General features: G+C 27.3%; 1 protein-coding gene across 1 annotated transcript in view; it reads right to left on the reverse strand.

Moving 5' to 3' along the window:
- The window catches only part of LOC100208477 (DNA repair protein complementing XP-C cells homolog), a 73,733-nt gene that overhangs the window by 35,769 nt on the left and 14,141 nt on the right, over positions 1 to 23,823 (reverse strand). Inside the window, exons 12-14 of the mRNA XM_065818247.1 lie at positions 20,868 to 20,960; positions 14,302 to 14,627; positions 10,195 to 10,284 (exon numbers count right to left, since the gene is read on the reverse strand). Of these exons, the coding sequence (XP_065674319.1) occupies positions 10,195 to 10,284; positions 14,302 to 14,627; positions 20,868 to 20,960 (509 nt within the window). The remainder of the gene's footprint in view (positions 1 to 10,194; positions 10,285 to 14,301; positions 14,628 to 20,867; positions 20,961 to 23,823) is intronic.

Here is a 23,823-nt window from a genome sequence, read left to right on the forward strand (position 1 = left end):
TTCTTTTCTTCTCTATATTTAGATATTGTTTAGAAATTGTGTAAAATTTTTGATTTTACACAATTTCTAAACAATCATCAGGCAAGTAGTACAAAGTTAATTTTGCCACAATTTACATTGTTTAGTATAAGTTATGGCTTATATATATTTTAGATCGCTTAAGCGCAGATGTTGTTTAGTAGCTAAGGTTAATTTAAGTAATAATTTGTTATTAGTTATTTACTGTTAATAATTATGAAACAGCTAGACATTTTAATGATTTAATATTGAAATTAAAGATTGTTTAAAAATTTTATATATATATATATATTATTGCAATTTATATATTTTATAGAGTATAAAATCTGTAAAAAATTAAAATAATTAATAAAATCTGTAAAAGTATAAAATACACATATACATAAATACAAGAATACATATACCAAGAATGAGGCAACAAATCAAAGTTTAAAAACTTGATTTGCTGCCATAAATCAGGTAATAAAAAAGTAAATTATTTTTCATAAAAATAAATTGTTTTATTTAAAACTACAGCAATCATAGTTTGACCAAATAAAAGATCTTAAGGAAATATAACTAAACTGCATACTTTTCAGAGTGACATCAAAGTTTTCCTTCAGTTAAGTATGGAAGATGTTCTTAACAATTGGATTCTAATTATGACCAGATTTGGGATTGGAGTCAGGCCAGGTATGTGTCTTTTGTCTTCTCTTTACAAGACTGGTGCAGTTAATATTGATAATATATCGATATCAAGATCAACTCTAAACAGGAAAACTCATAATGTTGTGGAGTCTGAGACACAGATAATTAGAGAGGAAAACATAGATAAAATAAGAGGTTGAAAAATTTTGGTACATTTCGATACCAAGATTTTGAAGAGATATGATTGGGAAAAAGAAATATCTAAATATGAGGATAGAATTGCTATTAGTGCATCTTCACCAGAGTCTGGCCCACTAGACTTTCTTCTTGGCATCTTAAAAATCGAAACCTCTAAGGGAAGTGATCAAGCTATTGCAATTCAAACAATGATTGAATACTATGAAATGTCGGATCAGATTATTGGATTGTGTTCTGACACAACATCCAGTAACACTGATGAAAATAAAGGTACCGTAAGCATTATTTCTTATGCCCTTAAAAGACCGGTTCTCTGGTTAATGTGCAGACATCACAATTATGAAAGGCACATGGCTCATGTGATGAAAGAAATTTTTGGTCCAACAAGTGGTCCCAGCAAGAAACTTTATGTAATTCTCCAAAAACTATGGCCGCAGATTTACGAAGATGTAAACAAACTTAAGAGAATTGTAAAGTTTGACTGGTCTCAAGACGCTTTCAGGCCTGGCTCATTACTGTTTAAACTTGCTTTGGATACTAAAGAGTTTTGTATCACAGCTCTTCATAAGAATAATTTCCAGATAGGTGATTACAAGTATCTTTGTGAGCTTTTGGCATTTTTCTAGGAGCTGACTTTTCATTTAAACAACCTGGAGCTCATCATGAAGCAAGATTTATAGCTGACTGTATATACTTACTGGTTATTCAGATGACTCAAATGTACCACCCTGCTTATTCCGAGACAGTTAGAAAAAATACAATAAACGATCAGAAAGCAACCAACTTCATTTTTTTTTTTTTTTTTTTATGGATCTTTTTTCTAAAAAGCCCTAATGCTTCTCAAGAACCTTCAATGATATAATGGCATTCAATATTGCTTTTCAGCTACAAACAGTAGGCGAGTTTAAAAAACCTGCAGCAATAGGAAAGGTTCTTTACCAAAGTCTTAAGCGTAACACTTGGTATCTGTCTCCGCAACAAGTCATTTTTGCTCTTACTGATAAGGATCTGAAAACTGAAGTTAAGACCAACATGTTAAACAAACTGCTTTCTTATGATATCCCGGAATTAAAAGGTCTGATTAAAAAGAGACCTGAAACTAAGGTTGAAATTATTCCTACATCAAAATTAGAAGACTTTGTCAAGAATCAGTCCTATCTTTAGTTCTTGCTATTGGAGATCTCCAAGAAGGAAATTCTGCTATGGAAAGAAAAAGGCATCGAAGCATGTGAAAATGAGGAAGCTTTCCAGTCTTTTACTTTCTTTTCAATGCATGTAAGAACACTTGCAGTTGTAAATAACCATGCAGAATGCCACATTAAGTTAATTCAAGATGTCATTGAGAGAACACACAATGAAGACAGGCTTCAGGATACACACCAGGTATTTTGTTCAGTAATACGAAATATAAATGTGATTTTTAATTGTTATTTATAATAATAATGATGTATAAGTAGTACTTTATAAAAATTTATGTATTTAAACTTATGTATTTAGGTAGTTCAGAGGAACCGGCAAAAGATTTCAAAGAACGCAACAAAGAAAGATCTTAAAATTATTTAGTTAAATATTATTTGTGTTAATAATATTGGTTTATGTTATATTACAATATTATTTTGATGTAAATATATAAACATATATGTTTGGAGTTAGTTCTATGTCTGGAAGTTAACCTAAAATGTTAAAAAATGCTTTATCCGCGCATGTGCCTGCACTCTTAAAATTATTTGCTGTTCATTTTATTGCATTTAAAACAAATTTTTCCTTAAAAATGATGATTTATTTTGTAAAAAAAATTCACTTAAAGATTTTATGACAAGCATACATGTTTGTTTAACACAAATTTTTTTGTTTGTTTAGGTAACAATTGTAATCAGAATAAAGCATGTACACAAAATAAATGTGAAAGTAGAAAAACAACTAAAAAAAAGTACTCCTCAATTTTTATTTCGAACCAAGTAATAATTTTAATACAATAATATAAGAAGATCAAACTTAAAAAAAAATCTAATATAATTTCGAGCTTTTGCTTTAGTGGTACCCATAAGCTTGCGCACAGAATAAGAATTAAAACTATTTGATGCTTTTTTAAATGATATTTTAATATCTTTAATGTTTCTGCAAAGCTTTTTTGTTTTTTTCATTTTTCTTTTAATAACAGCCCAGTACTTTTCAATAACTCTTAATTCTGGGCAGTTTGGAGGATTTTCTGTCTTTGGCACAAATTTCAAAGTATTCTTTTTATACCATTCCATAGCTAGTTTACAATAATGAATATAAGCTAAATCAGGCCAGAACACAGGTCTGTCAGTGTGTGATTTAATGAGAGGTAAAGGACATTTTTGGTAAACATTCTTTAACATATGTTCGACCAGAAAGTGTGGACTGAGAAATATAAGGTGCTGATTATTTGCCACAACTGCAAATAGCTTGCCAAATCAAAGCTTTTTTAGCGAATTTGTCATGTTTTGTGTATTTAAATTTCTTATCTGCTTTTCCTCTATATTTGGCAATATAAAAAACAGCACCAGGAATTTGTTGATGATCGCACTTGATATAAGTTTCATCGTCTTCAATAATACAGAAATTTTTAGAAATAAAATTGTCATACAACTTTCTGCTGTGGGTTCTTGCACTTTTTTATTGAGTTTCAGAACGGTTGGGCACTTTTTGTGTTTTGAAAAACCATGTTTGTTTCTAACTTTTACAACAAAACTATGAGAAAATCCATACAGTTTTGCGCATTGCCTTAGTGAAAGGCTTGGGTTATTCTTAAACCTGTTAACCAGTTTTCTAATTAGTTTTATATCTTTAAAACCTTATTTTCTTCCACCACCAGATTTGCGTTTGATCGATTTTATTTGAGAAAAATTTTGAATAACACGACTAACGGTGTATGGATGTATTTGCAACGATTTTGCTATCGAATTGTAGCTACTGTTAGGATTTTGTAAATATTTGTGCATAGTTTTTTCTCTTACATCTTCTTTCGTCATTTTTAAAACTAATTTCAAGTTAAATCCAAAAACTAACATATTTTTTTGAAACCACAACACGTTGTAAACAAAATACAAAACAATTAAAAAGATTTTAATACAACCATTGAAAAAAAATGACGTGCTTATTCTTTCACATTTATTTCGTGTACATGCTTTAATATGAACAAAGTCATTTTTAAGTCAAACTTTACTTAATAAAATAAAAGTAAATTCACCTAAATAAGCTTTCGCTTTAGCAAGAGACTTATTTTTAATTTTTTTTTGGTGGTATTTATAGACAAAATGATGCCAAATGCAGTATTTCGCATATCAAAATTCAATTGATAATATATTTTTGGGACACCCTAATATATATATATATATATATATATATATATATATATATATATATATATATATACATATATATATATATATACATATATATATATATATACATATATATATATATATATATATATATATATATATATATATATATATATATATATATATATATATAAATATGTATATATATAGAGAGATATATATAAGAATATATATATATGTCTGTATATGTATTCTTGTATCTATGTATTTGTGTGTGTGTGTGTGTGTATATATATATATATATATATATATATATATATATATATATAAATATATACATATAAAATTTTTCTACTGCAAAATCATAAATTGACCAATGGCCACAGATATATATGCTGTACATACATAAACATACAAAATATTGATTAAATTATGAAATATATTACACGAGTATATGAATGGTTTTTTAGAGGCCATTTGAAGCCATTTGAGGCCATGGGAAATTCTGCTTTGTTTCGACAATTGCATTTTACTTTATTATTTTTTATTTTAGGAAATTTTTTTTTTGTTATGGTTTTAAATAATTTTCTTGGTATTATCAGTATAGCTGTAGCTTACTTTTACAGCGTTTCTGTTCAAGACTTGATGTAGTTAGTAGTTTTTAGGAAATTTTTTGCTTAGTAATTTTAAAAATGTTTTAGCAACAGCTGTGGAGACAGGTGTGAAACCTTTTCATTTAATTGGGGGTTAAAACATATAATATTGCATTTACTATTTTTTGTTGGATTATTTTTTTTTTTTTTTTTTTTTATTGCTGTTTTTAAGAGCTTGCTTATATACATTTTTGGATTGGTTAAATATTGCTTTGTTTGAGGAGTTTTGTGAAAGTCTGTTGCATATGTTTTGTGAAAGTCTGTTACTTTTCATGGCTTGAATTAAGTGATTGTAAACTGTTATCTGGAAATATTTTTGATCCCAATATTCACAGTTACTAAAAACTGTGAACACTGTTTTAATGAAACAGTCAAGTAACAGGGTTCCCACTATTTAAACTGAGGCTAAAAGTAAGGATTTTAAGGAGATTTGAGGAGATATTTTCCTAATATTTAAGGAGACTTGATTGTGAATGACAATTTTTTGAAAGAAAAAGCAAGGAGAATTAAGGAGAAAACGATTACATTAAAAACAGAACCTTATTTTTTTCAACTAATTTTAAATATAAACAGAGAAATTATTATAAATTAATATATTAATATTGAAAAATTAATATATTAATATTGAAAAATTAATATATTAATATTGAAAAATTAATATATTAATATTGAATACATAAATTGTTGACTTGTTTTATACATTAATAAATAAATGTTTAAAACAAGTCAACAATTCATGTTTTCTAAAACCTTTATGAAAATAGGCTTCTTTTGAGACACAGGTTGACATACTTTTGAATAACTTTTTTTTTGACAATATTAGGGATTTTACACCAAATACTAAAGATTTGAACCGAAATATCTTTACAACTTGCTGGAGAAAAATAAGTTGCATATTTGAAATCAAAATGAGAAATGCTATACAAAAAACAAATTGTTAGGTCGGCACCAGAAAAAAATTTTTTTTTGTTGACCTGTGTAATCTGTTCATTTTAATAAAATTTCCTAGATGATTAAAAAAAAAAGATAAGGAGAAATTAAGGAGAGCAGTCAAATTTTAACTTTTAATAAGGTTATTTAAGGACTTTTAAGGAGGTTTTATTTTTTTAAAGATATTTAAGGTTTTTAGGGAGGAGTGGGAATCCTGAGTAACCTTATTGCAAAAATTAATGAAAAAATAGAATAATAAATTACAAAAATTACATTATTTAAATTACATATTTTAAATTATTGCTTAAACACCAGGTAAATTAAGCATTATAAATAAAAATAAAAAAGTTATTGGAAAAAAATAATAATTACTAAAGGTCCAAAAAAATTGTTTTTTAAAAATTAACAAATAAAAAACTATACTAAAGCTGTTATGCTTTCAAAAAATCGATTTTTGTTTAAGGGGGAAACTTTGAGCAATTATTTGTCTAAAAATTTAAATAATTTAAATTAGAAATTAAGTAATAATAAAAATAATGATAATAGATTTATTTAAAAATAAGCTATTTAAGTTTGTTTTTTTTTTGTTAGTAAAATGACTAAAAGTAGTTTAAATATTTTATATGTTTTTAAATTTTATATTTTTAAACTCCTTAATTTTATATCTGCGAATCATACCAATTAATCATATCTGCGAAGAGAGTTACGAGCATCAAATTGACGGATAAAATTCGATTTATAAGAAAATATTGAATAAGATTTAAATAAAATGAAAAAGTATTTTATATTCACGATTTCTTTACTTATTAATTATCAAATTTTTTTTTGAAATGATCATTGCTAAATTCCTTTAGACTGATGTGATTTGAGGTTGTTTTTAATATTAAAGACTCTTGCAAAAGTTTAGAATCAGTTAAATATTTTTAAAGTAAATCCAAACTTTATTGAAAATGACTTTTAAAAAACTATAAATTTAAAGACCAGAAGCATTTCTGGATATCACAAGGTGGGATCACTTAACTTGAGCCCTATGTGTGGATGTATTGGAGGTTGTCATTAGTTTTTTACTTTTTTCCTGTTGAATTGAAGGTTACATCTAAGAAGTCGACAGATTTTAGATTTGTTTTTGCATTTATTTAAAATCTTTTTTCTTTAAATTTTTAAATTATGTTTTTAAAAATTCGCTTTGTTTCTTTGCCATATTAACAATCTGTCATCACAGTACAGTCTTTTGTCTGATTTTTTAATTATTTATTAATAAAGAGTATGTACAAGTTCACAATTTTCAGCTCCATTGTAGCTGCCCATTGCTACATTAAAACTTTCATGATTTTTTTTTTATCCAACAAAGACGAAGTTCGAATTTCAGATAGATTTTTTTTTGCTTACAAAATGTTTGTTTTATTACGTAACTGTCACAAATTTCAAGTTTCATGCAATAATCTCTTAGGATTCAGTTTTTATGACCCTGCAATGTTTACATTCCCCTCAAATTGAGAGGGTTAAAACTTTATATGGTCATAGTTTTTGAAAAGTAAGAGATTGCATGAAATTTGAAAATTGTTGATGAATATAAATTTAGATAAAAATAGTATATCTTTGTTCTATATCGCTCTCCTTCATCTCAAGACTGTACTATTTTCGATGTTATTTCTGATCATATTGACCAACCCCTCTCTCTTTATCCATCAGCTAATATTATTGTTGTCGGTGACTTTAATGCTCATCACACTGAATGGCTTGGCTCTCGTGTCAGTGACTTTGCAGGCATAAAAGCCCACAACTTTTGCCTTTCTCAATCCCTAACTCAAATAGTCAACTTTCCTAATCACTTTCCAGACAACCCAAATTATTTACCTTCTCTACTCGAGTTATGTCTTGTTTCTGATCCTAGTCAATGCTCAGTTTCTCCACATTCACCCTTAGGTGCTTCTGATCGCAGTTTGATCTCTCTAAAACTAACTATCTCATTCTTCTTTATCATCTGAATTCTCCTATCTTCGTACCTCTTACAACAGCCTTAAAGCTGACTGGGATTCTTTCCGTGATTTTCTTTGTGATGGACCTTTGGTAGAAATCTTTCGTCTTCCTGTTGACAAATGTGCTTCTTACATAACTTCAAGGATTCAGGCTGGCATGGAATCTTTTATTCCCTCTCAATGATTCCCGATCAAGCCTCACTCTTCTCCATGGCTTTCCTCACAATGTGCTGATGCAATTGCCAATCGAAACCGTTACTGCCATACCTATCAGCAAAACTATTCTTCAGAAAACAGACGTCTGTTTATTACTGCTAGAAACCATTGTAAAAAGGTTTTGTCTAACACCAAAGCCCGCTATTCTCAGGTCATGAAATCTCATATTTCATCACAAAATTTAAGCCCTCGTGACTTCTGGAGAATCTTTAATAGTATCAATATTAAGGGCAAATCTGTAATTCCACCTCTCTTGTATGGTTCAGCCTTTGTCAACTCACCTGAATACATATCTGAATTGTTTGCTAAAAACTTTTCATTAATATTATCTCTTGATTCCAATAGTTGTGTTCTACCTGATTTAGACGTCAAACAGGTTGATCCATTGCTTGACATTCGTATCACTCCAGCTTCTGTATCTAAAGTGATTTCCTGCTTAGACTCTTCTATAGCTTGTGGCCCAGACAAAATACCTGTTATGGTCATGCAGAAATGTTCTCCGAAGCTGTCGTCTATACTGCAACAAGTGCTTATCAGAGTCTTGTTTTCCAGCCTGTTGGAAAGCGCCATCTGTCATCCCTATTTTCAAAAATTCTGGAGAGAGATCTGATTTGTCTAACTACCGTCCCATTAGTTTTCTTCCTATCATAAGCAAGGTTTTTGAATCTTTAATTAACAAACACTTAATCTCTTATCTTGAATCTAATAACTTACATTCTGATCATTAATATGGATTTCGATCTTCTTGTTCTACAGCTGATTTGCTAACAGTAATAACCGATAGGTTTTATCGTGCATTAGATAAAGGTGGAGAGGTTAAGGCCATTGCTCTTGACATTTCTAAAGCTTTGGATAAAGTTTGGCATGTTGGTCTTCTCCATAAGCTTTCTTCTTATGGTGCTACTAGCAACATCTTTAAGATTATTGAATCCTTCCTTTCCAATTGTTGTATAAAAGTTGTCCTTGATGGACAGCACTCTTCTTCTTATTCTGTAACTTCAGGGGTTCCTCAAGGTTCCATCCTTGGCCCTATACTCTTTTTAATTTATATTAACGATCTTCCAGATATTCTCACATCTAAGGTGGCATTGTTTGGTGATGATGCTACCATTTATTCTTTTTGTGATAAGAAGCAAACACTCTCTGATTGCTTGGAGGGGGTATTTGAGCTTGAAAAGGATCTCACTTCTGCTACAGCATGGGGATCACAGTGGCTGGCGAACTTCAATACAGATAAAACTTAATTCTTTTCAGCCAATCGTTATTGCAATAATTTAGATCTTCCTTTATTTATGAACCATAATGTACTCGGTGAGTCATCTACCCTTTATCTTCTAGGATTAACTCTTACTTCCAATCTTACTTGGAAACCATATATCAAATCTGTTGCAAAATTAGCATATGCTAAGGTTGCATCTCTTTATCGAGCTCAACACTTCCTTACTTTGGATTCTATTCTCTATCTCTATAAATCTCAAATCCAGCCTTGTATGGAGTACTGTTGCCATATCTGGGGCGGTTCTTCTAATGATGCCCTTTCTCTTTTAGAAAAGGTGCAAAAACGCATTGTAAACATAGTTGGACCTGCTCTTGCAGCCAACCTCCAACCATTATCACATCGCCATAATGTTGCTTCTCTTTCTCTTTTCTACAAATACTATAATTAGGACTGCTCTAAAGAGCTAGCGCCTCTTGTGCCATCTACTAAAGTTCATTCTCGTGTTACTCGTCATTCAATTAAGTCTCATCCTTCTTCTGTGACTGTTCTTAAGTGCTCCAAAAACTCTTATTCGTCTAGTTTTTTTCCTAGAACATCAGTTCTTTGGAACTCGCTTCCTTCATCTTGCTTTCCTGATTCATATAATTTGCAATCTTTTAAGTCGTCTGTCAATCATTATCTTGCTCTACAATCTTCATCTTTTATCTTTCAGTAACACTTAACTCTAATTAGTGGTTGCTTGTAGCCTTGTTGGAAGCGAAGATGTTTAAAATATATATATATATACATACATATATAAACAATTTTGTGTTACCTTATAATGTTATCGTGCTATTGTAATGTTATGTTATAAAAACAAATTAACAACAAACCTTAAGCAAACCTTAACCCAAGCCTTAGTAATGTTATGTTACATTGCTTTTTTATTGTTATTTTTGATTAAATATAACTAAAAAAAGAAAAAATTTAATATACAGCCTGACTTTTTAATAATCTTGGATTCAACGTATTTCTTATAAATGTATATATAAAAAAAGTTTTTTTACCCTTTTTGGTCTTCCTTTAACGACCTTATATGGAATCTCACCAGGTTTCACAACTTTAGCTTGTTTCATCCAAGTTTCGCGTGTGTGAAGCTAAAATTTGTTCATATTATATTTATATTTAAAATATGTTCAATTTTTAATGTAAAAAAATCAAAAATTTTCTTTTATCAAAAATTGACTGAACATAAACAAGTAAATGATAAAGTGTATAAGTGCTAGGGTTGGGTTCAAGCATGTATTTTGTATTTGGTAAAAATAGGCTAATTTGGTATATTTGTATTGTATTATATGTGCAGGCTTGGTCAGGAAGCGGGAGCAATCACTCTCGATTACTGACCATGGAAATAATATTTAACTGCGAAAAACTTGCCAGATTTTTTAGCCATATTGAGAACATTTAAGTTTATGTGTGTTTCCATGTTTGTCTGCAAAGCAATGTCATTAATTTTTTTACGTGAATTTAAAAAATTTTTGTTTTACGGACATACATGGAAACATACATAAACTTGAATATTCTCAAAACATCTTGGCGCGGAAGATTAAAAAGAATATTTGCAAACACTAAAAAACTGCCAAATCTATGAACAAAGTAATTCTATTGGTTCGAAAAATGTGCTGACTAAGCAAGATAAAGTTCTAGACTATTCTGTTGAAATGTTTTAAAAATTGTATTATTCAAGATTTGTTAAGTTTTGAGATTTCTAGCATAAATTGTTTAAAGAATCTATTATCTTTAAAGGCGTATCTGAAAAGCGGTAAATCTTTTAAACTATTATTATTTGTTTACAAAAATAAATATTTTAAATATATTTTTTTTAAATTGTCAAATATGTTATAGATTTTATTAGTATACTCTTATTTTTTGTTTAAAAAGTATGTATTTTTTATGTAAATGTAATTTTGTGTATCTGTTTTTTATTTTAATGTAATCTTTTAAAGCAACTTTTACGATTTATTTTGTAAACATAAAGACTTTCAACAATAATTGCGTTTTCAATGAAATCATTAATAATCATTAAAGTTAATAAAACTAATTATGAAATAAAAATACAAGAAGTTTCTGGTTAATATATGCATATAACACAAATATGCATACAAAGTAACTCGCAGGTGAACAAGCACTGCGCCTGAGGTCACGACACACTACAAATGTATATATATGTATGTATGTATGTATGTGTATATATATATATATATATATATATATATATATATATATATATATATATATATATATATACATATATATATACAAACATATATACATACATATATATGAACTCTTGAGAACTTAATAAAGTACTTGATAGAAATATTGAAACTTTCAGTGTAAATTTGAACCCTCCCTCCCCCCATTTTTTAGATCTAGAAAATTCCCACCCTTTAATCCCATCACCCATTGTATTAAGGACTTGAGAGTAACATTAGACAATATTGTTTTGTCCTCTAGGACTCTACAGTAATGTAATGATTTTATGGAACTAAATCTTAGCAATAAAAGTAGAAAACTGTTTTGTTGTGCACAATCTACAGAGTAATGAGCAAACAGCAATATTATTTCACAACACATTAGACAATATTGTTTCACAACACAAACATAATTATATATATGAAATGACTTACAAGTGGATCAGCACCGTGCCAGAGGTTGAGACAGAACACAAACATAGATGAACGAAATAAAAGCATACACAACAAAACACAAACATAATTACATAATTCATTACATATTTTTACAAACTCGTTAAACTTAATCTTAAAGTTACTTTTTTCTGTTTTAAATACTAATTAAAATTAAAAAGCCCAGTCACTAAACATGATCAGCGATATTGTGAAGCAGTTCCGCTTCCTCTTCATAAAGTATTTTTAACCTTTTTAATTGATATTTATCTAGTTAATTTAATTTCTACAGTAACTCAATGATTTAACTATTTCATTTGTTCATTTTACTAAGAAGAATTGTTTCAAATATGTTTTAAAATTTAAATAACTTTTCAAAGTACTCGAAGCATAAAATAGTTATTTAAAAAACTACCTTTTTTATTTGTAAAATAATTTAGCTTAAATAAAACTTAAACTAGCGTTAGTTTTATAAGAATCTTGTTGAACTCTTTGAGGCTGGGGGCTATTTTTATTTTGGAGGCCTTCTTTATGTGCCACAGCATAAAAATAACAAAAAAAAGAAGGTCTGCTTGACTATTTTGGGGCCCCTAACATTGTGGGGCATGGGGCTATAGAACCCCTCTAACCTCGCCCTTCCTTAATCCAGCACTGGAAATAAGACACGAGTATATAAATAAAAATTATATTTTACTCTTTGATAAATAAAACATTTTTTTTTGAACATTTGTTTCTATATTAAGCAATCATAAGATAGTACTTAATATAAAAAATATTGCTTCCTTTTTATAAAAAAATTATAAAAGAGCTTCAAAAATATTTGTTTTAAACGTAATTTATTTTGCTTTAGGTTTTTCGCATTAAAAGTTAATTTCTTTAAATTATTTTTAATTATTAATTATTTTTTATAACTGTCTCTCATCAGTCCAGTTAATCTTTTTTGCGCTTATTTTGTTTTGTTTTTTGAAATGTTTTTAAAATGGCTAAAAAATATTAATTCCGTGGTCAGTAATCAATAGTAATCACTCCCGCTTCCCGACCAAGCCAGTATTTGTATTAAAAAACTTCTTAAATATTTGTATTTATATTTGTATTTACAATTCCAAAAACTAGGTGTTATTCCAAAAACTGGTGTTTTTTTAGGAAAAATCAAAAGATTTTTACTAAAAAAACACCAGTTTTTGGAATTTTTTTTATCCTTAAACTAAGTAAATTAAAAATTTGTTTTCAAGGAATATTTATAGAAGACTTGTTTTCACTTTTCTATTTAGTAAACCATTTTATCAGTCTTGCCTTTTGATAAAAAATAAAATATCAGTCTTGCCTTTTGATAAAAAATAAAATATCAAGTCTTGCCATTTGATAAAAAATAAAATATCAGTTTTTTTTGATAAAAAATAAAAAACTGAGAAATCAAATTTTTATCAACTTAAAGTACAAATATTTGTATTTGTAAAACATTGATAGCATATTATATAGCATATTTGGATTTGGATTTGAAAATCTAGAATTAATGTATTTTTACTTGTGTTTGATCAAATGTATTTGAAGCCAACCCTAATGAAGTGAAAGGAAAACACAGTGAAAGGAAAAAGTGACGAAGGTCATTGTCAACTGTGAAGGTCATTGTCTACTTGTACACAATGAGCTTCACAGTGCTCCACTTGGTAATACATTTTTATGATTGCGAGTTTTATAATGGTGAAGGAGATTATATTATTCTATTTTATCATGACAATGCTTATTATTGTCTTCACTATTATGAGCATCTTTATAAAGATCTCCTCATTTTTATGATCACCCTCATTTTTATGATTATCCTCTCTATTATAATCATTTTTATGATTGTGAGTTTTATAATGATGAAGGAAATTATATTATTTTCCTTCACCATGATAATGCTTTTTATTGTGACTTTTTTTGTTAAATATAGAACCACTTGGTAATACATTAAGTACAATCTACTTGAAAGTGATTTTAGTACATTCTTTCAAAAACACTATTATAATCATTCTATTTTTATTACATTTATAAAGATCATCTTTATCTTTATGAACATCCTTATTAAGATCACTTTCATTATTATGACCATTCTTACAATTATAAATATCTTCACTATTATGAGCACCTTTATAATAAGGATCTCTTCATTTTTATAATCACACTCATTTTTATGATTGTCCTCTAACATTTTTATGATTGTGAGTTTTATAATGGTGAAGGAGATTATATTATTCTCCTTCAGCATGACAATGCTTATTATTGTGACATTTTTTGTTAAAAAGTTCTAAGCTACAAAAAATGTTACAAACAAATTCAAAACATTTTAATGATAGTTTGTTTGGACTAAATGTGTTTTCAAAATACATGCTATTGTTCAAAATATGTGCTTACAGGTAGTATGACTAAACCTGAACTAAAATGCAAGCTGTATAAGCAAGAATAAAATACAGAAAAAGGTTTAAAACTTAGGAAAAAATATTCTACCTCTCTGATACAGTCTCGCGAATATATTGCTTCATTACGAATGTATCCTAAGGGAACAGCTGATTCAGGATAAATTGCTTGAAATTTCAACAGGTGTCGTTTTAAAGCATATAGTGGATTATCCTTAAAATCGCTGATTGTTTTGGGGAAATCTTTGTCAAGAAGATTCTTCGTCAGTTGAGCATCTTCTGCAGAATCAATTGAAGACTCTATGGGCTTGTATGGTGCAAGAGTTTTAAACCACCAGTCACGATCAACGCGCAGTTTTCGGTTAAAGCTAAGCCATTTAGCAGCGTAACGACAAGTTAAGTCCTTTACTTTGTTATCTAAAAATATTTATAATTTATTTCACTTTGCCATCTAAAAATATATGTAATTTTTTATTTTTGTAACTGCTGCTTTGACAATAGTTAACTTTCTTTCACTATTTAAAGTCTTGATTTTATATCTGAAGTTTAGAAAAAAAATTTTTTTTTCAGTGTAACAGTCTTGTCATAGAGCACCACAAAATTAGCTTAAATAAAACTAAAACTAGCGTTTTAGCGAAGAAATTAATAAATTTTTATAAAAACTCTGTCAGTTATAATAGTTAGTATTTATTATTCAGTTTGTAAAATACATAAATAGTATAGTTATATAGTTAAAAAAAGTTGATGAGGACGATATTTTGAAAGCTTCAAAATACCAGCACCTAAAAGCAAAAAAGCAGGTTAGTTTTGAGACAGAAGTTATCCTTTGCAGAATCATTTTTTGTTTTAATGATTTAATTGAAATTATTATATCAGTAATGATGTAACAATTTAAAAAGATGACTTAATTATGTTCAACTTAATTAAGGAGAAAGTTTACAATGCCTTCATTACTTACATGGACTAAACATGCGTCAAACTTTGGACCTCGTGATTATGAAGCCAGTGTTCTGACCACTGCACCAGGTCTGCTAATATAGTACCAAAATCTGAAGCCTTGAAGTCCTATTTCACTTTCTTACATTGTGGATTCTAAACCAAAAGTGATAGAAAACTTTCTGAACCACACAGGTGGGGAACCATGAATGTTATATTTTAAAAAACACATTTGTGTTAGCAGAAGAATACAGAATATACATATCAGAATTAAAAGGTCAGAGGTTTAATACCTGCTCTGGCCATAAAAGCAACATCAGTGAGAAAAACAGAAAAAATTTCCACATTAAATACTCTTTTGCAGTGCTCTATTACAAGACCATGAGATCTTTTTCGAGCAATTTAACAGAAAGAAAAAAAAGGAAACTTGATATAGCAACACAAATACATCTTTTTTTTAAAAAAACTTTAAAAAAAAAAGACATGTGTCTTAGCAAAGCTAATATTTTAAGGAGTCTGGGACTAATAAACAATTTCCTTTAATTTAGATAAGGTTAATTTAGATAAGTCATTTAACCTATACTAGTTAACAATCTACAGGCTCAAGTCTAATCAGCAATTTTCAAAATTTAACCAGATGACACAAAGCTCATAAAAGCCCTCAAACCAATGAAGACAGCAAGTTTCTTCTCTTCACCATGATTATCCTTTCATTGGGCTGCTAGAATTTCCAATCTTAACCATTCCATATCTATCATCAAAACAATTTGCCAGAAAGCTAGTGTCTGTTTACTATTGCTAGAAACTAATGTAAAAAGGTTTTGTCTAACGCCAAAGCCCACTATTCACAAGTCACGAAATCTCATATTTCCTCTCACAAGTTAGGCTCCTGAAGACTTCTAAATAACCTTTAACAGTGTCTATAATAAGGGCAAATCTGTTATTCTACCTCTCTTGAATAGCTCAGATTTTGTTATCTTATTATTATTATGCTTTATAAACATCATTTTTCTCCAGTAACTTCCAACTCGTGGTTTCTAGCAGCCTTGGAAGTGATGTTTGATATTCAAAACTTCCAGGTGAAGTGAAGCTCTTTTAGCTTACAATGAGAGTATAAAAACATGCTCGTTCAAGAATTTGGAGAAAATGATAAGTTGTTTGATTGATTTTTTTTTATATTCTTGATAAGAATTCAATTACAATTAACAAAGCACTATTATAAAATAGTAGCATTGTGTCACTCGCTTTAATCTAGAAAGCGTGTTTCTGTTTTGCACAAACAAAATCAATGGTTTTCATTTTACATTAAAAAAATGAATGAACAGTTTGAAGTACAGCTAATTTCTAGGATGGAATGTTTACTGTTTTAACCAAACACATGTGGAAACGCAATGTGAATAGAAAAATGAAATGCAAATAGAAAATTACTATACAAATGCAATCTGAATAGAAAATAACTTCAGAATATTTTTAATTTTGCAAAAATATCAAGAAAGATTTATTTTATCTATTTATTATAATATTCCACACATTAATGTTATAAAGTTAATGTTCATAAAAGTTTTTCAAATTCATTTTTGTATATTATATAGGTTGTTTATTAACTTTTATTTATCTTAAATTTCTTGTGTATAATCTCTAAAATAAATATTACAAGTAAATAAAATTAAAAATAAAATTACAAGTATTTTATTTTGTATAATATAAGTTTTGTATAATATAAGTATAATATAAGTTTCTTAATTAAGTATAACAGTAATAATTAAGTATAGCATAATAGAATCAGTATTTTTTTAAAACGACGAATTCGCTCAAGAAGTTTAAAGCAAATTCGCCCTTTTAAAAAACACTAATTCAATTATTATAATAATCTGGGGCGGATCTTCTAATGATGCCCTTTCTCTTTTAGACAAGCTGCAAAAATGCATTTTAAACATAGTTGGACCTGCTCTTGCAGTCAACCTCCACCATTATCACATCGCCATAATGTTTCTTTTCTTTCTCTTTTCTACAAATACTATAATGGCCACTGCTCTAAAGAGCTAGTGCCTCTTGTGCCATCTACTAAAATTCATTCTCGTGCTACTTGTCATTCAATTAAGTCTCATCCTTTTTCTGTGACTGTTACTAAGTACTCCAAAAACACTTATTTATCTAGTTTTTTTCTTGAACATCAGCTCTTTAGAATTCGCTTCCTTCGTCTTGCTTTCTTGATTCATATAATTTGCAGTCCTATAAGTCGTCTGTCAATCATTATCTTGCTCTACAATCTTTATCTTTTCTCTTCCAGTAACTTCCAATTCTAATTAGTGGTTACTTGCAGCCTTGTTGGAAGCGATAACGTTTAAAAAAAAAAAAATTTGATTAAATAATTATTAAGTATAGCATAATTATTATAATAGTTAATTAAATAAGTATTAGCAGAGCATAATTTTCAAAATAATTAAATAAGTATTCAATAAGTATTAAGTATAACATAACAGAATAGTATTATTATGATTATATTATAACTATGCTGTGTTTAAATTATAACTATAATTTAAACACAGCAAATTATTTTTTGAAAATCTCTATCTAAAAATTCAGAAAAGAACTTCAAATACTTTTTTTCAATACATTTTGTATTTGCTGTACAACTACATGATCTTGGCATGAATGTTAAATTTGTTTCTTTAAATAAAAATCTTAATTTCTTTCAAAGTAAAATTATACAGTTGCTACATTTTTTTTTAATTTTATTTGCCATTGATCCTCAGGCAAAACCATTTGGTAAGAAATTTTATTTTCACTCTAAAACAGCAAACATACACATATGAAAAATACTAAAGCCATATTAAAGAGAAACTTGGTCAAAATTGAATAATCCTTGTGTAAAATGTTCAAGTTTATTTGTGTCATTTGTTAATTTGGAAATGAAGTTGTCTTTGCAATAGTTGATTCTTTATATCTAATGACATTTTATTAACTTTCAACAAATTTCTGCATAATTTTTTTTTTGTTATAAAATATCTGGCTTGATTATTCAATGCGTATTTACCAAAGAGTTTTATTTAATTGTCTTTTTTAAGCTAAATTCTTTAATTCCTCTTTAGTGGTTATAATAAAACATTTCATTTTAGCAAAATTTCAAGACGTCACTGGAGGCTTTTGACCAAATGAAAAATGAAACGTTTATGAGACTATTCTTAAAAACTAAAATTTTAAAAAAATACACAACATTTTCTTTACCCCCAACAAGCAAATTTCTTAGTATGATTTATCATTGAATCCCAAAAAACAAAGATATATATATTTTTTATATAAATATAAAAAAATTTTTGTTATATTATTTTGTATTAACAGTTTTTTTTTTTAAATAAAATAAATAAAAGTAAAACTTGTTGAAATGAACTTGTGACTTTTATGCAGGTCATCATTGAATGATCTTGAAACTTTTCAAAAATTTTAAAAAATTATACTGACAATAAAATTATTTGAAAATTCAATTTCACTTTTAACAATGTTTTCTTAGCAAGTTTTTAGTTTAAGTTAAAATAATTTGTTTTTTACTTAACAGAATAAAAAAAGGAAAAAAATTAAAAATTAAAATTTATTTCTTACAAGAACACTCATTTTTGATTGATTGATTGATATTTATTTAAACATCAAATACATGCTAAAGGACACAAAGACCCATACAAAGATGCACACTAACAAAGTGCCATAAATAAATTAAAAAAAAATAATAATAAATTTAAAAAAATAATAAAATGTCACTACAAAACCAATAACAAAACTATAAAGAAACAAATAGTTGTTCCTTTACAATAAGTATTTGTTGAAATCAAAATATTAAATTTTATTTTTAAAGATATTGAAGTCATATTGTTCTGCATGTCAGCAACTCAGAAAAACTATATTTTGTAAATCCAAGTGACAAAATTGTTTGCATATTTTTTATGACCCTGGTTGTGGTAATCGAAAAGAACATAAATTTTTCTGTGCAAACAAGTTTACGAAAACAAGTCACTAATTTTTATTGACACCAAAAATACATTTGATAAACCTTTAACTATTAATTGCATGTTAAATTTTCACTGAAAACCATCTTCTAGATTCTGTTTCATGATTATAAGTTATAAACAAGCTACAAACACTTCAAACATTTTGATTTCAAAAACTTTTGAAATTGATGACAATAAATTCATATTTTTGCATATTTTGATTTGCTATTTTGATACAAGTATATTGATTAGTATTTTAAAACATAAAGTAACCTATAACAATTTAGAATAAAAATTTAAACATAAATTTTTTTAAGCAAAAGCTTGTTGTTTATTTAATATCAAACATTTTAAAATTCTATCTAATTGATTTTAATTGCATATAAAAATAAGCAAACAAACAAACTTTTTTTTTGGCCAATTTTTCTGTTGCCTCGTAAATATTTAATTAATAATTCTGTTGCCTCAAATAAAAAACAAAATAATAAAAAAAACACAGAAAAACAAAATAGTATACAGCTATGCACAAAAGTTTAATCGAGATGGAGTTTTTCATAACTATGTGCCAATTTTTCTGACATTAAAAGTTTAACGGATATAGATTTTAAGTAGTTGTTTTTTTGTGTGTTTTGCTATTTATGTTTGTATTGATAAAATAGACAAAAAAAAATATTCACCTATACTACGCTAATTCCATAAAACTAATTAAATGTTATATGATGTATTTGATGACATAAAAGTTTATAAAAAAAAAAAAAAGTTTATAGCATATTCAGAACAAGCAGAAAAAATCCTAGGCTCAGCAACAAAAAGCTAGCTCAAATATTTAACCAACCCTATTCTAATCAAAATGTAAGCAAAGAACTTGTTAGAAGAACATTCGCAAAAAAAAGGTATTGGGTCTTACATTGCAATAATAAAGCCTATCTGTTTTATCATGGACTGACGCAAAAAATTTATTTATTTTTATTATTTGGTGCCCTAGATTACCAGATATTAACCTAATAGAAAATATTTGGTCATGGATTGACATTCAATTGGTAAACCCTCAAATCAATCAGCTGAGCATTTAAAGCAACTTCTGAATGAGTACTGGTTAAAAGTGCCACATGAGATGTGCATGAAATTGGTGGAATCAATGCAGAAACAGGTTCCTCTTTGCTATCAAGCCAAAGGAGGACATTTTAAATATTAATTTTGTATTTTTTTTTAATTTTTTGTGTTCTAAACCTTAACTCAATTAAACTTTTATGCAACCCATTTTATGATTATATAATTAGCGTATTAATATATTGTATAATTAATAATACAATAAATTATACAATAAATTGTATAATAATACAATAAATTGTATAGTTAATAGATTGTTCTTTTAAAAATAAAAAAATTTAATTAAATTCATTTTTCTGATATTTTTAGTTGAAAAACCCAAAAAAGATTGATTGAACCATTTCAATTAAACTTTTGTGCATAGCTGTAGATAAAAATTTATTAATGCAATTTTGAAATTTCCACTATATGGTGTAAATTCATCATTTGAAGATCAAATCTCTACCATAAAGGTCGAAAATCATTATTAGAAAATATAATCTTTACCTTGAAGGTTTCTAGCTATACGTATAAAATAAATTCTTAATTATCTACCTATTTTATTTAAAACATAAAGTTAAAAGTCAAAACATTAAGTTATGTTTTAGTTAAAACATAAATACACAAAAAATTAAAAAAACAAACATACAGTTATCAATGCCAATAACATATTGAAGAGGGTTTGTAGCATATAACTCGCATTTATCTGGTTCATCAATTGATTTTCCACTTAGCTCTATACCTTAACGTAAGATATTTAATTGTTTCAATTTGATAAGAAAAAGAGCGCAATAATGTTTAGATTATATATATATATATATATATATATATATATATATATATATATATATATATATATATATATATATATATATATATATATATAGATATATATAATATATATATATAATATATATAATATATATACATATATATATAATATATATATATATAATATATATAATATATACAATATATAATATATATAATATATAGATATATAAATAATATATATATATATAAATAATAAATAGATATAAAAACAATATATAGATATATAATTATGTATATAATATATAGATATACATTTTAAATGTTGACATCTTCAATAGATTTTATTTGCATAAATACTTTTTACAAAAACTTCTTTTTATGGATTAATTTCTATTTGTTAAAAACTTCTATTTAAGGGGAATATTGATACCCTCGTTATCAAGTATAGATATATATATATATAATATATATATATATAATATATATAGATATATATATTATATATATATAGATATATATAATATATATAGATATATATAATATATATAGATATATATAATATATATAGATATATATTATATATATATATATTATATATATATATATTAGGGGCTATTCTAGACCATTTTCAACAGCGTCAACTGTATTTGGGCGCCACCGAAATTAAAATTTGAGGACCTTTTTTTTTTTCTTTTGTTAACGTTTTTTATAGCAAATATTGGTTTTTTTGCAAAACAAATGCCGATTTTCCGCTGAAGTTTGCTAGAATGAGGGGGTACCGTCGCCCAAATTTTTTCCCTAGAAGAGGCCCTGTATGTATATATATATATATATATATATATATATATATATATATATATATATATATATATATATATATATATATATATATATTTATATATATATATATATATATTTATATATATATATATCTTTACATGTATGTATTTATATATATATATTTATATATATAAATATATAGAGATATATCTTTACATATAAACATCTTTATATATATATTCATATATATATATATAAACACACACACACAGACACATATATATATCTATATATACATATATATATATATAAATATATATATATATATATGTGTGTGTATATATATTATATATATATATATATATATATATATAAATATATATATATATATGTGTATATATATATATATATACATATATATATATATATATATATATATATATATATATATATATATATATATATATATATATATATATATATATATATATATATATATATATATATATATATATATATATATATATATATATATATATATATATATATATATATATATATATATTAGGGGTGTCCACTATGGAAAAAATTTTCAAAACCACCCAAATTGAATTATTTTCCCATTCTAGTGTTTGTGTATAATGTAAAAAAATTTTTTATCAAACTTTAATAACTATTCTAGAGCCCTCTCAGAGCCCCTAAAGACAAGCCCCAATTTCCTGTTTAAAACAGTATCTTTTTTAGCTAAAACACAGAGAAATAATTATTGTGAATCTCATTTTTCAAGTATTTAGAAATTAAATCACAGAAATCAAGCAAAAGCAGCTTGCATAATATATGTTAAATTATCCAGTTTAACCAAGCTAGTTCTGCATTTTTGGTTAAAAGTTATAGTCAAAGTATCAGACGGGAACCCCAAAACTAAAATTTAAGACTGTCTTTCTGAATGTTATTAATGTTGTTTCATTGTCCAAGAGTTTTTTTGCCAAAATCAGGATATTGCTGCCTGTGATTTTCAACGCCCTGCAGCAACCATTCTCTTTGTTCCGGATCACTGGTTATGATGGTGGCGAATTCTGAAATCAGTTTAACTCCTCTTTCTGCGGTATCATTTACAACTTTTACCGCACAAACAAATTTTTCAGCTTCTTTATATCCAAGTATACCAATGCCACAACATTGTCGCTTAGATCCCAAGCTTCTAGGAGATCCAATGTTGCATTTGCTTGAGTCTCTCCTTTCGAATCAACGAGAACGGGAACACAAAGCAATTTTTCCTCACTGTATTCTGGAACACCCGACACAAGCACAGCTAACTGTTCATGTTGCACGACTAGTATGTCTATTAGCAATTTTCCATCCCAGTGAAGGGCACCAAACTGGGGTGGGTTGAGCCTCACATTATCTATAACACTCTCAGCAATCCTCTGTCGATTTAACATTCTACTTCGACGAGATGTCGATCTGGAGATATCAAAATCGTCCAAGTTTCCACCAGCAGCTTTAATTACAGCAGACACAATCATAGTTGTTTTATTATCAGACAATTTCAGCCTGTCTGCTGCAGAAGTGATTTCCTCGCATTGCATAATTCTTTTGGGGAGGTGAAGAGTAAAAAATTCTGATCGTCTATTTATTGGAGGTTCATAATTCAAGTCCCACCCTAAACCGATATCTACTTCAGCAACAGCAATATTTTCATTAATATTCTGTTCTTCGTCATTAACTTCCATGTCCTCATCATCCTGATCATCCTGTCTACCTTCTTTTTCTACTCTTTCTTTTTCTTCATCTCTAAGTATGACTTTCCGATTATATCTGACTTCTTTCATTTTTGCTTTATTCTCAAAGATTTTGTCATGCCCATCCATGGTCGCCTTTCTGTCTTTTTTTTATCTAAATAGAATGCAACATCATCATCTTTCTTTTGGGCACTCAGTAGCCTGGATTTCATGATTTCCTGTATGGCATCAGGTGATCCAATATCAAAAAGACTATCCAACTTGGCCAAGAAGTTAACACGTTTTCCGCCAGCATCACTTTCGCGATTC

This window comes from Hydra vulgaris, chromosome 14, assembly GCF_038396675.1.
Source record: "Hydra vulgaris chromosome 14, alternate assembly HydraT2T_AEP".
Classification (NCBI taxonomy): Eukaryota; Metazoa; Cnidaria; class Hydrozoa; order Anthoathecata; family Hydridae; genus Hydra; species Hydra vulgaris.